The 15345-nt window shown below is 37.8% G+C and overlaps 1 protein-coding gene across 1 annotated transcript in view; it reads right to left on the bottom strand.

Moving 5' to 3' along the window:
• The window catches only part of vipr1b (vasoactive intestinal peptide receptor 1b), a 55034-nt gene that overhangs the window by 18128 nt on the left and 21561 nt on the right, over window positions 1-15345 (bottom strand). The window contains exons 4-5 of the mRNA XM_075452529.1: window positions 7117-7217; window positions 3476-3573 (exon numbers count right to left, since the gene is read on the bottom strand). Of these exons, the coding sequence (XP_075308644.1) occupies window positions 3476-3573; window positions 7117-7217 (199 nt within the window). The remainder of the gene's footprint in view (window positions 1-3475; window positions 3574-7116; window positions 7218-15345) is intronic.

Genomic DNA, 15345 nt, shown 5'->3' with positions numbered 1-15345 from the left:
TCAACCTCAGGACAGCTTGTTACCAAGGCAGGGAAACATTTCCTTCTGATAAAGCACATGCCCAATCATTTAATGTAAACCATACGAGTCATTACAGTTTAATTTAACCTTATTTCAGCTCCCCCAGGAGAGCTTGTTCACATTCTGTCACAGCAGCCTGTAAGACCAGTTATTATATTATGTTATCCAGATTTTGTATTCCCTGAAAACTGCAGCTATCATTAAATGAAATGCTCGTTTTCTTCGGCTACGGCTGCAATATATCACCTTACCAACCGACATCAACAGCTTCTTTTGTGCCTGAGTGAACCTATGTGGACATATTCTACTACACTGGCTTCTAATGTTATTAGCAAATTAAATGGCCATTATGAATTAGCATCTCTATGATTATGGCTCAGATTGGCCAAACTGTAGCAATTAGTATTCAAGCAATTTACTCTCATATCTACAGGAGTGAAAACTGATAACAGCTGTTTAACTGGATAATATAATTTGAATCTGGTGCGTACTAAGGAAAAAAAACAGTTAATGAGAGAGATGAAATGCTACATGTACAATCATGAGCATAAATCTATATTATAAAACCACCTCTGGTGGTTCCGAATAATTATTGGAGGTACTCTCTCCTCAAATGTTTAAACTTTTTTTTATTTAATTTGTTTTTTAGCTACTTCCCAAATATTAGGGGGGCACCAATAGTGGTAAAGCTCCAGATGAGGCATGTGTACAGTGACCGGTTGGAAATACAAATAATGGAAGTCTCAAGAGATGAAAAAATAACCTTATAACTCAAATGTCTCACAGTTTTGTGTGTAGCAAAAAAATGCAGACTCTCTGGAGACAGGCAGGAGAGGAAAGAGATTCAATTCATTCAAACTAAATCAAAAATAAAGATGATGCATGTTCAGGGAGTCCAGAAAGCCAAAGCAGAACCAAAAAGACTCAAAATGTTACTTGAAAGGGAAAAAAAGGACTGACAATGACAAACTGGCAAAGAGCAAAAGAAATTCTGGAGTGTAAATACCGAGGAGGCTAATGACCAGTGGAAAACAGGTGTAGATATCAGTAGCTATGACCTGGTGTGAAACCATAACAGAAAGCAAATCTAAAAAATAAGGAAGAAGCTTTATGAAATAAAACGGGAAGTAGAGCTAACAAAGGTGCAGACGAAGAACCGATTTAAAGATGAAACAGAAAGATTGTAAACTAGAATCCAAAGAACAATGATTACATCAAAAAGGGAAAGTGGGAACATAACAAAACATGTAGACCATGACAAAATGTTAACAACACAGTTCTTCATTTCAGTCTGGAAAATGTAAACAAAACACACTGGAATGGAGCAACGAAGTGAAGCCCCAGGCTTTAAAGAGCCTACAGAGCATCAGTAACACCGTCAGTAAAAGAGATTAACAAGACCAACGCTTAGTCAACTTGTAGCCCATATGTGTTTGTAAGTATCTCACGGAGGACTCTGCATTCATGTGAGAGGTCGCCTTACTGTCTGCACTGTGGTATTTATTTTATATTCCAATGTGGCAGGATGCTCACAAGGAAGGGGAACAGTTTCAAAGGCAGGAATTCCCCAACATGCACATACAGATGAACCGGAGACCAAAACACTGAACAGGGAGGTTTGGATTACAACACATACAAAAGAAGTGCAATAGATAAAATGATGGCTCTCTGAAGTTAATTATCTCTCATAATACTTTCTGTATTATTAAAGCCAAACTCTTTTATTCTAAAGTAAACCCTTTCAGAGAGTACATTCCAATCTCATCGAAAATTCAACGGCCTCTTCCTTTGCTCATGCTCTACTTCTTTAACGCGTTTGTTGAAATTTACTGCTTAACAAATGTTCACATAGGCACATTTTTTATCAAATTTATAGTTCAAGAATCATAAAATCTTTACTTCTGGACCTTTCCTGCAATCTGTTGTGTGTTTTCAGGTGGGATTCTCCCCATCCTACCATCTCCCACTGATAACCTACCATTCAGCCACCTCCAAGTGCCTTATCATAACCCTCCTTATGGCTCAAATCTGAGGGGGTTTGGATTTTATACCCTCACATGTTTATTCTTCCTTACTGACCTTGTCTTTTGGCCCTGGATGTGCGTGAGAGTGAGCAAAGCGGGAAAGGGACACATATTCAGGGCAAGGTCTCGTCTTCGTGGAAAACTGGGAAAGTACTCATGTTCAGTAACTAATTTGGTGACACAGATTGCAGTGGTATAAAGGCAGGAAAGGATGAAATATGTGGAGCAAAAAAACAATTTCCAACAACATAAGGGAAAATTAGTGTTTAATGACATCCATCAGTGAGATCCTGAGCAGAAATTAGTGGGTATAGAGAGCGAGCGCTTGCATGGAGAAAATAACAGTTGCATTACATTACTTTTGTAATAGATTGAGGGAGATGATGCGAGCACAGAGGAGTGCTGACAAAATAATATTATATTTATTTTTGTGACAATAAAGTACACAGGATTAGGTACACCATGTGCCCAAATTAGCACCACCCATTCATATGTGGTTATATGGAAATAACAGTCCATTGAGATAATAGCTTAACAAAAAAAAAACAATAGAAAAAAATAAAATAAAATAAAACCCTGCAAATAATAAATGCCCTTTGAGATTACAGTGAGCCACTGCAGTCTGAAGCTGCAATCTCTTTTATTCTTGATATCAAAATTGCAGTTGGATTCAAGCAGCTGGCAGTCCATCCCTGACATATGAAACAGCAAACATAACATTTTTTTCATTTCCGTTATATCCCCCAAAGGGCTGCAGATGTGCGGCATGAAAAGATCAAGGGTCATTAAGTTTGAGTGACACTCTATTTTGAGAGTATTTGTATCTCTTATCTCGTCTTTTACGGTTCAACATAAGCCTGCTTTTTGTGCTTGAGAGTAAAGCTGCACTGATCCGAGATGGGCAAATCCTACTGAAGAGTGCTTAATCTTGATGTGTGACACTAGAATGCATAATTTGTCACGTCATCCATGTCAAATCACCCAGCACGAATGAAATCAACATAAAAAACTATAAACTGCCTGATCATGTATTTTGTAACATATACAACTAGACATAACAATAATTCTAACCACAACCATGTACATTTAACTCCTAACCTAACCATTCATGGGTGAGGGTACAGTAGAAAGTGAAGCCAGCTTCACACTGTGTGTGCTGCGTGTGTTTTGCTTAACTGAACCGTGTCTTCACACTGCTGACATTTCTGCTGCAAACCCAGTTGTTTTCAACACAAGTCTCTGGTTATGATCATAAATACACAGAGTTTTGAGTAATCTATGGTTGATTTGATTCGAAAAGTGAAAACATGAAAGTTTCCCAGCTGTAACTTGAGAGCAGTTGTATTCAGAGAAGAGAGTATACATATATAAAGTGTGTGTGTTTGTACAGTTTCTGATTGAAAATAGCAGTCCATCATTTCTTAACGTACCTAAAGATGCAGAGGATCACAATAGCTGTTGTAAGAGAGATGAGCGAAACACTGTGGCCAACGGTGTAACCAATCTTCACTTGCCAGAAAAACTTTCCCTGAAATGAGGCAAAAATAGGGGGGTACACATCACACAAAATATCATTTAAGTATTCAACATCAGTATAAGTTGTGTTAGTTACATTTCAAGTCCACGTTTTTGTATGGTCTTTCTTACAATTACAACAACTTCTGGTCCAACAAAGATAAAATGTAGTTTTGGAGTTATTCTTTGATCGTATGTGTTTTCCTGGGAAATTATTAAAAATGTTGACGACTCATCCGGCAGTTGAGGGCATATACGGATTTTGGGTCCAATTAAACAGTTTCTTAGTATTTTGATTTTAGTGGAACTTATCAGACCATTGCAGCTTAATAATCACTGCAGATTTGTTTTGTTTTTTTCTGGGCTCTTATTTTTAATGGAAATTCAAATCTTTCTCCCCCTACTTACCTTTTTATAGAAACCTTAACTACAAGAGACTAATTTCCCTTTTTTTACTATTATCACTTCAAAGTTAAAAAAAGCCACTACTGCCTCTTAAAAGTGTTCGTTCTCAACTTGGAGGGACCCAACTACTGAGGACCTTGGACACTGGACAAGATAAAGAAGCCTTTATTAATGTGGTCATATCATGCTCATGACAGTCCTCTAGAACAGGTTTGTATACAGTTGAGAAAAAAACGAAAGCAGACTGTTCGGATTTGATCCACTGACCTCGTTCAGAAAGCATTTTACCAAAATGTTCAAAAACATCTAACAACAAACCAAACTGCTTTACTGACAGGGTATAACCACTACATGTTGACAAGTAGAATATCGCCCGTATGACCCCACCAGCTAAAGGTCTTATTTCTCTGTCACAAGCACATTTCTCACTGCATCTACTCTCTTCAGTGAGTGGCAGCAGCCGTGAGCAGATCAGACGTCACATCAAGCACACCTCTTTGCTTTCTGGAGAGGCTGACATGGAGAACTGAACTGACAGTCCTGTGGTTCACAAGTGAATGCTCTACTGACTGAAGTATAGGAGTGGTTTACAGTAAAATCATCCAGAACAACATTAGCATGAAAGAAAATAAAACATCTGCTTTTTCTCAACTACACAAACCCCCCCCCACGCCCCCCATCAAGCAAGAAAAGCCATTATCTGGCGAGGACTTTCACCAAATGGAGACATTTTAAAATCCAGGTTAAAAACATTTCTTTTCTCATGTGTCTATGCATGAAATCTGCACGATATCTTTTAACTTATCTTGACTGTTGCTTGTTTTTAAATTCATTTAAAAGATTTTATTTATTTCTCTTTATATTCTTTTATGTATTTTTAATGCTTCTTGCACTCCCTGCTGCAATGCTTTTATTTTATGTAAAGCACTTTGAATTGTTTGTACATTAAATGTGCTATATAAATAAATTTGATTTGATTTGATTTGATTTGATCCTTGATGTGAATCATAGGTTTTTCTACCATTATCCCAGTTGCCTGCTCTGTCCCCCTATCGCTGAGGTTTCCCCCATCTTCAGCCCTGAAAACTTACCAAAAACTGGTTACAATAAAGCTGATCGTTACTGGTCTGTCCGTGTAATAATGTCAACGAAGATTTTAAATGGCAGCATACTGAGAAATATGAAGAGATATGCCTGATGCTTGAAGCCTTAATCAACATTGTGGGAATGTTTATACAGTCAAGCCTTTTGGCAAAGATTTGACTAAATAAACATTCATTTCTATATGTAAAGCGCTGCATTCAAAGTTGAAACTATCTATGATTAAATTAATGCAGTGAAAAGTTTTCTTTATTGTCTTATTCCACTGTCATGAACGACAGTAACGACGATGCCTCATATAATGACTCATGATGTGACGTTTAATTGTTGTAGGATTTCTAGAAACACATCCTTGCATCTTCCTTTCACCAAATCAAAGTAATATACCTGGATTTTACGAATGCGGTCCAAACTAACAGTCATCTAATATTCAATGGGATTTCAGTTTCAGCATCACTGTGTTACTGCCATGGCACTATATGTTTTGCGTTTGATGGAAATGAGTCCAGCAGCTCCGCTTTCTCTACAACACAGAGATATTAAGTATGCAGAGAGACGGACATCAAATTCCTTTTAAGGAGCCTCACCCGATCTGTCCCTCCAGACTTCCTATGTGGCATACTAATGAGGCCATCTCTGTGACTCAGAGAGCAATGCCCACCAAGAAAGCTTTTACTACCATGTAGTGCTCATCCACTCCTCACCCTCCTCCACCTTTATCAACACAGACAAGATTAGCTCTCACTGCAGAAAAACAAAACTAAGTAAGTCTAACATTTGGTGTGTTTATTCCCTTCTTTGCCCGGGAGATATTATGAATAACCTCTCATAACGCCCGATAGACCCAGAAGGAATAACTAACTGACCTAGTCTTGTAAACGAAAGTCAAGTGTATTGTGCTTCGAGGATATGCCTGATTAATCAAACAATGAAAAATTCATTTTTTCATTTTTCATTACAGTCACAATGTATTTGCCTACAGGTCTTGAATTCTTTATTTGAAAGCAATGAATACTTTTAGAGAAACAAAAGCAATTCAAAAGCAACCCACAGGCAAATTCAGACAATGTTGGGAGATGATCATCTTTATTATTGGTGTTTTAGAATTTCCACAATTTCTAGATAGTCTATGACAACTTTTTCACTTAAAACTTAAACTGTTAAAGCAGCAGTAACTGTGTGAAAATAGGCTGAAGTAGTGGCAAAAAAAGGGAAAACCTCTTCGAATTTTGTCTTGTTCTAACATGAAAATATTCCACATTGACTTTAGAAAAAAGGATGTTACCCATGAACCACAGGAAAATGTGTTTTTGTCATGAAGGAAGGAAAATCCCGGTGTATTTTCACTTCACTTAAGTGGCAACAACATTCTTTACAGAGTACTCAATGGTATGAAATGCCATGTTGCATGTTGGGAAAGCATCTTATAAGGAACGTTATCTGCCTGTACCGCCAAACACAACAATAGTATTAGTTTTTTGTGAGCACGAAATTAAAGAGCAAAATAATTTACAACCTTTTCAGAAAAGGTCACTCATGGCTTTGGAGTTCAAGACAATGCAAAAGCTGCAGTGCAGTTTTAACACATAATGTGATTACCTTGCCTTGGTGATGCAAGGATAAGAGGTGTTGGCCCCTCCATACTTAAAGCTCCACACTTAAAATCCACATCATAAGAGTCCCAGTTGTCCGTTGAACTTTTGCTAATAAAGCTACTAAATGAATGACCTAAAATGCCTTGCTGAAATAAAACTTATTTCTGAGGACATTGATGTAAATTTATTCCTCTTCGTTTAACAATTCAGATTAATTCACTATTCCCTCAATGTAAAAGGAAAATATTAGCCAGACATGAGTCATCAAACCAAAAATCAATACAGCCATTTTCCTGATAGACCCAAGAACACCCACCCACAGAGCGAAGACAAGATGCTCTCATTCAATTTTTCCTGCCCACTGGCTCTTGACATGGTCTCCCGCTGCACTGTAGCATTTTGTTATTCAGCATGGGAACTCTAGAGCAGCTTTTAGACGGTAGCAATTTACTCACATCATCATTGGTGCTGTTGAGATTGTATCCACAGTTCACAGCAATGTCAATAGGATGCATCTCTGTCCAGCCGTTTGCTGTGCAGTTTTTGGACAAGTTACCTGGAGGAGAGTAGAAATAAAAAGGTCACAGCCACCCAATTTGCTTTTTTTATCTGCCCAACGGGTTTCAGATTTGATCAAAACTGCCTGTGTAAGACACACTATGACTTTCAGTTTTCTTAATTCACTGCAGATAACAAGACAACTTCAAACTCACAAAATGCTGTATAACTCCCCTTCAAATGTTAGCCACTATTGACTTGTGCCTGCATAAAAGCACTAGACTATTTCGGATATTGAAAAAAAAAGGGTTTTATCGGTTCCTGAAAATGATTAACAAGCTTCCAGCAAGAAATGACATGTGCATCATAGGAACAAATATTACCAATCATGCACCGTGATGTTTAAAAGTTAATCAGAGTTTTGTAAAGTGTCAAATTAGCTTTCCCAATTACATTATGGTGAGAAATATATAACTGCCTGGATTGTGTTTAAAGGCTTACTCAGTGAATGAAATCCCTTATAGTCTACTGTAGTTAACACGACTTTATGTATCTCTACTCAGTATAATGAAATTAATCATAAAGATGGGTTGCTAACACATGTTATTAATTTTTTATTCCCTTTTACTATTTTTAAATCAGTGTGTTTTATACTTAAATGTAGGCTGAAATAAACAAGCTTTAAGTTATTCAAAATTGCCATTAATCCATAATTAAAACACATTGTAAATAAATGATACATTGTTATTTTTTACCTGCTCTCAGAAACTCTCTGTAAAAGTAACAGAAACGGGCTGTTATTCGGTTTATTCATGGAACAAATTCATGTTTTATTCATGTTTACTTTATTTATGGGGCATCAAAGGTTCGTGTAAACAGCTTAAATCCGAATGAAACCTGGACCCCAATGTGACTGACGGCTTAACTGCCCTGTGCTTGTAAACATAACCAATTACAACCAAATGTTATCACATGCAGGCAATGGGCTGAGGTGGAAAAACTGTGAAGTGGGAGGTTGGTGGAGTATTCAGAAATACCACGCAATCAGAAAAAAGGTCATTGTGTGATTGAAATGTCAGGGTGTCTGTCTCAGTTGGCGCTGCATGTAAACATTGTGTTAAGAGGACGTTTACAAATTTGCCACAGTTCTCTTATTTTATTACCTTTTTTATATATATATTTATAATCAATGTCAAATCAACATCCCTGACCTCCTTCTCCTCCCAGTCTAGAGTCCAACAACATTTCCTGCCGGTCTAAGTTCAAACAACATCATCTTCAACCCTGCCTTAGGAACAAACTTGTTCAACACAGCTCTACTTCCTTCAAGTCTTTTTTTTTTTTTTTTAAAACAATTTCAACAGAGACACCAGCAGAATTGTCAAATTTGACTTCCCAGTCTCCTAATCTGCTAGGATTTGTTTTTGTTTGCACAGCCAGAAACCAAACGTGGATCTACAAATGCCAGAGAAGAGGAGCAGCTTTCAGAAGCCACCTTTGGCAGTCCCATTACACGACGGACAGCGTAATCTGTGAATCCGCATGCAGAGGGAAGGTTTTGTGAGAATGCTTTCAGGTAGCGACGTCTTCTGCCGCCCCGTCTCTACAGCACTGAATAATAGTCACATCATTTCACATGCAAGCACCTTCCACTTATATCAACACAGTCATTTAAGAATAAGCAAAATGCAACACAAAACTAATTTCTTCTGTGGAGTAAAAGGGAGAATTATAGCTTTTGTTTCCCATCCAATAATTTCTGACTCAAAACATCCCAGTTTGCATTTTCCAGCTCATCTCTGTGAAAAGTCCATCAATAAATTAATTTCCACATTGCTAATAGTGCACATTGATCCATATCTCTCATGATGCATGCGATAGTGATGACTATGAGTTTGTGAGTTCGTTAATGACCCCAGTGATCTGGTGCATTTTGCAAACGGGGTTGGTCTCTTTGGTCTTCTTCTTTAAAACAGTTATGAATTCGATATTCTAGATCATCCAACAGGACACTGCCATATTGAATCTAACGATGATCTGCTTCTGTGGATCATCTCTCTCGCGCCTCGGGCACTCAATCTCACATGTCTTTCAAACTGGGATTGATGCACCTTTGGGCAGTTGGTGTCAGGCATGAAAGTACAGCGGCAGCATGAGTGGTCAAAGTTGATCCACCGTTGATGTGGCTCAGCGGCGTATCACTGGCGTAACTCAATTGTCTAAATGAATAATGTATGAAGCGGGTAGACAGAAAAACAGATAGATGTATAAATATATTCCATTTCCATCACTGCCCATTTGTGTGTGGAAAAAGTTTAATTTGATTTTGTCTTGTTTGTTTTACATTTGTTTTTGTGTTTGTGGATTTCGTGAGATTTGTCCCTGAACTCTCAGTCTTTCCATGTTTCTCAAGGATTTTACCTCAAGCTGTTTCAGTTTATTTGCTTTGCATACTGCATTTGTTTGCTACTCTTGTTAACAACTTTGCCTTTCACACCAAACTTGAGCTGATTTTAAATTTAAGAAGCTTTTTGTCCGTGCAATAGATTTCCAGAAATGAATACACTCAATTACTGGTAGCCGCAGACCTTCTGTTCTCTTAATAATATCTCACAATTAAATGTCTTCTTGGCTCAGAGAAACTCATTCTCATTTTTACATGTCAGTATAGTAAAGTTGCTGAGAGGCAAAGGCAAATATTTGACTTCATATCACTTCCACAGCTTTAGTCTTTTTTGGACAAGACAGTGCTACTAAGGATGCTGCTCGGATACTATTTGCAATTCAAGGGCAAGTATCTGACAGGGAAACTCAAAAGCTTGTGAACTATCTTCCAGGCAACTTAATAATAAGGCTCTGAACCCAGATCCTTTGTTTCTTTTACTAGCTTTTATCAGGTGCCCTCTATCAAATACCTAGACATGAAGTAAAGTCCATGGCTGATGTCTAGGAGAACTGAATGACTTGGTTGAGATTAGGGAAACCAGAAAATAACAGATGACAACTTTTAGGAAATGAGCCCCACGTTTTTATGGCTTCATAAATAAAAGAAAAACAAATAAAGTTCAGTCAATCATTGTGATGACTGCAGTCAAATACGAAAACCAAAATATTATGTTTTTAGTTTCAGCGTAAATGATCATCATCATTCAGATAAGCAACCATGGCTCTCACAATAAAGAATCATTGAAGGCGCTCAGCTTAGCAGGAACCTGCCTACATTCATCAGGCAAACTGGCTCGGTATCATCATTTAAATGTCATCTCAAAACTTGCTGTGATCGTATGGCATTTTCTTAAATGTTGATATTCATTCTAAATTCTTAGGATTTTTGTTTAATCTTAAGTCTTTATTGGAATATTGTTGTTTATATACTTTATCCTTTTTTTGGGGTCGTTGTTATTTTTTTTTAATGTGAAACCCTTCAACTTTCAATTACGTTTTAAGAACTGCCATGTCAGTTTATTGGAATTGTTATTGTTATAATTATCATCATACATTTTATGAGCACTCGGTTTTTTCAAATCTTCACACAAATGTTTTTGGGTTTTTTTTAAACGTAAAGCATACATTTGGGTGTCTGAAGTCACCACAGACTTAACTAAACTCCATACTGGCAACTTGTTTACGGCCACTTGCATTTGAAAATATGTCACTCAGTGAACCGTTCAGATTTAAAGTGGATTTCTATGCACTACCTCAAGCTTAGAGTGGAAATATTCATTACATTCACTAACCTTGGAAGAGGGAAGTTGAAACTCTTTTGCTTATTGTTTTGTTACTAACAGCAAATTCTCATCTGCAGTTTTATAAGTCAGTCAACTTGAGAAATATAAGAGCTCTATCGGTCATTTTCTTGCACATCCCAACAAGGATACCCAACTTCTAACTGGCTTTATTGATTTTTTTGCCCTGTCTGAAGTTGAAAACTGTAGTTTCCAATTAATCTTTAAATAGATGAAATACATAACCAGTGAAAACCACAGAAGCAACAGTTCTTAACAGTAGTGGTAAGAACAGGGAGGTTTATGGTTTATGGAGCCGATATGTTTTGAATGTAGCTTTAACTTGCTGGTCAGCAGAATGCAATTTCAGCTTTCCTGCTTTAGTTCTGTGTTTTGCCAGAACATGTCTTGTGACGTCCCTCTTGTGCCTAAAAGAGGCATTAATACCAACTAAGAGTACTTTTCCATCAGTTTGGTGTTCAGTTATTAAAGTTTGGTTAGCTGTGTTTACAAATGTTAGCTCTCAGGCTATTTAATGTAAGTTCTGTCATAAGGTAATATTTTGCTTTCGGAGTTACTGTCTCATAGATAAGGCAAAGCTACCCAACAGATCCCAATTAAGATATATCCTATGGAAGAAAGTGGAGTTGCTCACACCTGCAACAAAAGTTGCAATGAAAACAGAAGCAAATTCTTGCTTATGAAAGGGAGAGTTCTACTGTCTATCTGTGGTCTTTTGATTAAAGCAAGTCAGACATTTCATTAAGACTTCAGGCAAGTATTTCAACTTGTGAAAAAAATGGATATGTCTACTTTAAGCTTCACAAATAGGCTGTTGAATCAGACTGTGCTGAAACAGCATGAGGCCGAGTCAGTGCATGAGGACAGGAATGCTGAAGGAATACAGATGTGGGCCATCCCTGTTGGTCATCAGAGATAACACACTGGGAACATAATATATACATTAGTTCTGATCGGAGAAGAAAGTGTGTGATTAAACTTTGTTGACTGTATTTTATTTGTGAGTAATGAGCTGCCTCAGATATCAGGTTTACTACAACTGACTCATTTTGCCTGTACCTATTGTTCCAGAAAATTCCAGAAAAAATGCTTTTGGCAAAGTTTCCTTTGAAAAGAGATGTCTGGAGTAGATCATTTCAATCTTAGGTTTGATGCCCCCACTTTCTCTGTGGCATGGATCGTCAGCTGAAGGTAGTAGTATACGTGTTGTGGAGATAAAATCTGTTTACACAATCAAATTGTCTAGAACAGTCTCTCTTTTGAGGACAAAAAGCAAGTCCCTGTAATGTGAGGCATTCCATAACGCCCCCCATAAATAATTGGGCAAACGGTATTTAGGGCGCAATTACGGATGAAAAGTCCTTTGAATTGGCAGAACATGACCAGAGTAAGTGTCACTGTATATGGGTGGATTGCAGACTAACTCGGTGTTGTGGAACGGACTTGCCGAGTGGCAGAGGCTGTGATGATCACAGTGGGCAGCAGGCCTATGATCCCAGAGGACACAGGTATCCAGTAAATTAGTTTCATGGCTGCTGCTGCTGTGACAGGTCGAAAATAGAAAATAAGAGAGCAAATGAACTTTCGTAATAAAAAAAAAAAACAAAAAAAAAAGATAAGTTGAATCAAGGCAAAAGCTATTACTCTTTACTGATATCTCCCATCAAAGGTAAGGCAATTACACAGGAGCAGATAAAGATAAAAGTCAGTCGTGTTTTTAATCAAAGGGCCAGAGGACAGGGGTTAAGCAAAAAAAAGGATGCTAATGAATAGAAGATATTAAGGCCGTGAATATCTTCTCTGTGAAAATATAGAGGGATGACTATCTGATTCTAATTTCAAAAACTTCCCCATGTCTGACAAAACTCAGCTGATTGATAAAATTTATGTTGAAATTGCATTTTTACGATGCAAACATTCTGTTGGCTCTTTGAATCAAACTGTTGGAAGTAAGAGATTGCCTGAAAATAAAATCTTTCACTTACTTTAGAGACGATCATGTGACAGTGTCAGTTTTACAGGCTTGGGCTTAGTATTGCCTCATATCAGATTTCTGTACTTTATGTCGCGACAGTCTTAATTAGAAAAACACTATCCCCAACAGGTCATACACTGACAACAGGTCAAGAGTCCTTTGCATCAGTTTACAGCATTCAGGGGGATTGTGCCACAGTTGCATATTGCCAATTATCCTTCTGTGATGGTCTGACAAGATTCAAACTGGCAAGATGTTACACAAGATAAGAAACGTAATCAGTCAGGAGACTTCATTGGGTCAACTTTCGACTGCAAGCTTCAGTAGCAATGTGAAGCAAGGGACCGAGAATTCATTTCGGCAATCGAAGCCCCCCCCCCCCATTTAAAAGTGAAAGAGAATTAAGACAGTGGACATCTTAAATGCATACATATGACTCTTGTCTACTGCAAATGATGTACTGGCTATGCTAATAGTAAACGTTGACTGGAAAACGGAGCTCTATAATGCTGGTTTATGAACACTTTAAAATGACAATGTAATGAGGTCAGAGGGGGGGCGGGGATTGACACCAGACTCAGGCATGACACTCTTGCTCAAGTCCAACGTTGGCCCAATCTGTCTTTATTTCATTTTCTTTTATGCTGACACCTTTCCTTAAAGCGACACTCTTTGCTCCGGGGAAAAAGTAGGTATGCGGTGAGCTGAAGGGTGAGAATGACTTGAACTTAAAGGTGATCCAGACTGAAATGAGCAAAGGGCAAAAGGGTAGATTTCTGGCAGATTGTCCAAAGGCTTAGATAACCAGCAGAACTTAATGGCATGCCTGAGCACTCACTATCACTCTTGTCTCACAACCCACTTTTCACCATAACCAGTTGCCCTCACTGACCTGCTCCATCATCGCATTCCTTCACAAAACCTCAGCTCTCCTGTCGACACCGCTACCGAGAAACAGATCATTCATTACAGATGTTATGTTTATGGAAAGCTAAACATGAAAAAACAGCCATGAAAACTGTAACTTTTTATAGCTTTGACAAGCTATTGCTGATTTGGAAAAATAATTGCGAACAAACGCAAAGGGATGTCAAAAACAAGCCATCTACATTGCTGTGGAATTAAATATAAACACTACAAATACAGATACCTACCAAACATGGAAAAGTGAACAAACTGTTATTGTTCAAAGACGATTTTACTTGGCAAAGTGTGGCAGAGAAAGCAGCCATCATCTGTAGTTGCCCCAGTAAGAAAATATTGCTTCTCGTTATTGTTTGAAGAAGAATCAGAAAACCAATCAATTTGAAAACTGAGACTTAATTTAAGTATGCAGCACAAGTTTTAAAGGTTTTGTAGCTTAAGTTTAGAGAAAAAAATTTGACAATCAATAGTATTTACTACAGTGGAAAATGAGTCTTGCATCTGATCTTAAAATGAAGTTCTTGGTGTGAATAAGTGGTATATTCGAAGTCAAGTCACTGGTTTATTTTTTAAGCAAGTCCACTCCAAAAAAAAAATGTAATTATAATAGTTATTAGTTTAAATGCTGAAATGTACGTTTCAACAATATCAAACAATGTTTTGCCTGTTTTGAAATTAACATCATCTGTGGTGGTTGTAATCTTGAAAATCCACTTAAAAACTAACTAGACTTCTTTATTTATTTGTTTCTATTTTAGGCTGTTGGTTGAAAAATCAACCTTTTTTTTGTTGTTGTTCTGCCATCAAAACAACAGAGGTTGAGAGTGCATCCTCCTAATGGGTCTCTAATTTGCTGTTTGACCCTTGGAGGTGTTAATGCCTCCACGTGGGTCCAGGATTCACAAATAGCTCAGGGGGGGATTTTACTAGCTGTTTAAGAAGTTTCTCACACCCACAAAATATGCAAAGGTGAAAGAACTCATCCATGTTTAGCTAAGGGTTTTGAATACAACCCGATAAGAATAAATGGAAAAGTGTTGCAGTAAAAAAACATGGAAACTTGCTGAGTAAGGACAATGAAAGGTGACAGAATATGAAATGAAATAAGGCTAAAAAAACACAGAGCTGGCCTGTTTGCTTTTTTTTATCTGTTAGTGGAAGTGGTTCCCTAACAGCAAAAGCTCTATCATCTTGTGTCCTGTAGAGGTGTCAATATCTGTGTTTTAGCACATCTCTCAGTCAGGGAGGAAAAATGAGCACTGACCTGATGGGTCACACAGGCAGGAGCACAGGAAAAAAAAGATCTAAGGTGCCGAATGGATATCTATCACTGCACCAATTTGAAAATGATTCTCATTGAGGAAGATAAAGGGCTTCGAAGGAGAGGTTTGGGTCAGGCTGCATCCTCAACTGGTGCATTGCACTTTAAAGGGATAGTTTGCCTCTTTTGACATGAAGCTGTATGACATCCCAAACTAGCAATATTATTCATGAACATTTTCTTACCCCCCCGCTGCGTCCTGTGAGCCGAGTTCCAGCCT

The sequence above is a fragment of the Odontesthes bonariensis genome, chromosome 20 (assembly GCF_027942865.1).
Source record: "Odontesthes bonariensis isolate fOdoBon6 chromosome 20, fOdoBon6.hap1, whole genome shotgun sequence".
Taxonomy (NCBI): Eukaryota; Metazoa; Chordata; class Actinopteri; order Atheriniformes; family Atherinopsidae; genus Odontesthes; species Odontesthes bonariensis.
The sequence above is the reverse complement of the archived record's forward strand: the minus strand, read 5'-3'. Positions and strand labels throughout refer to the sequence as shown.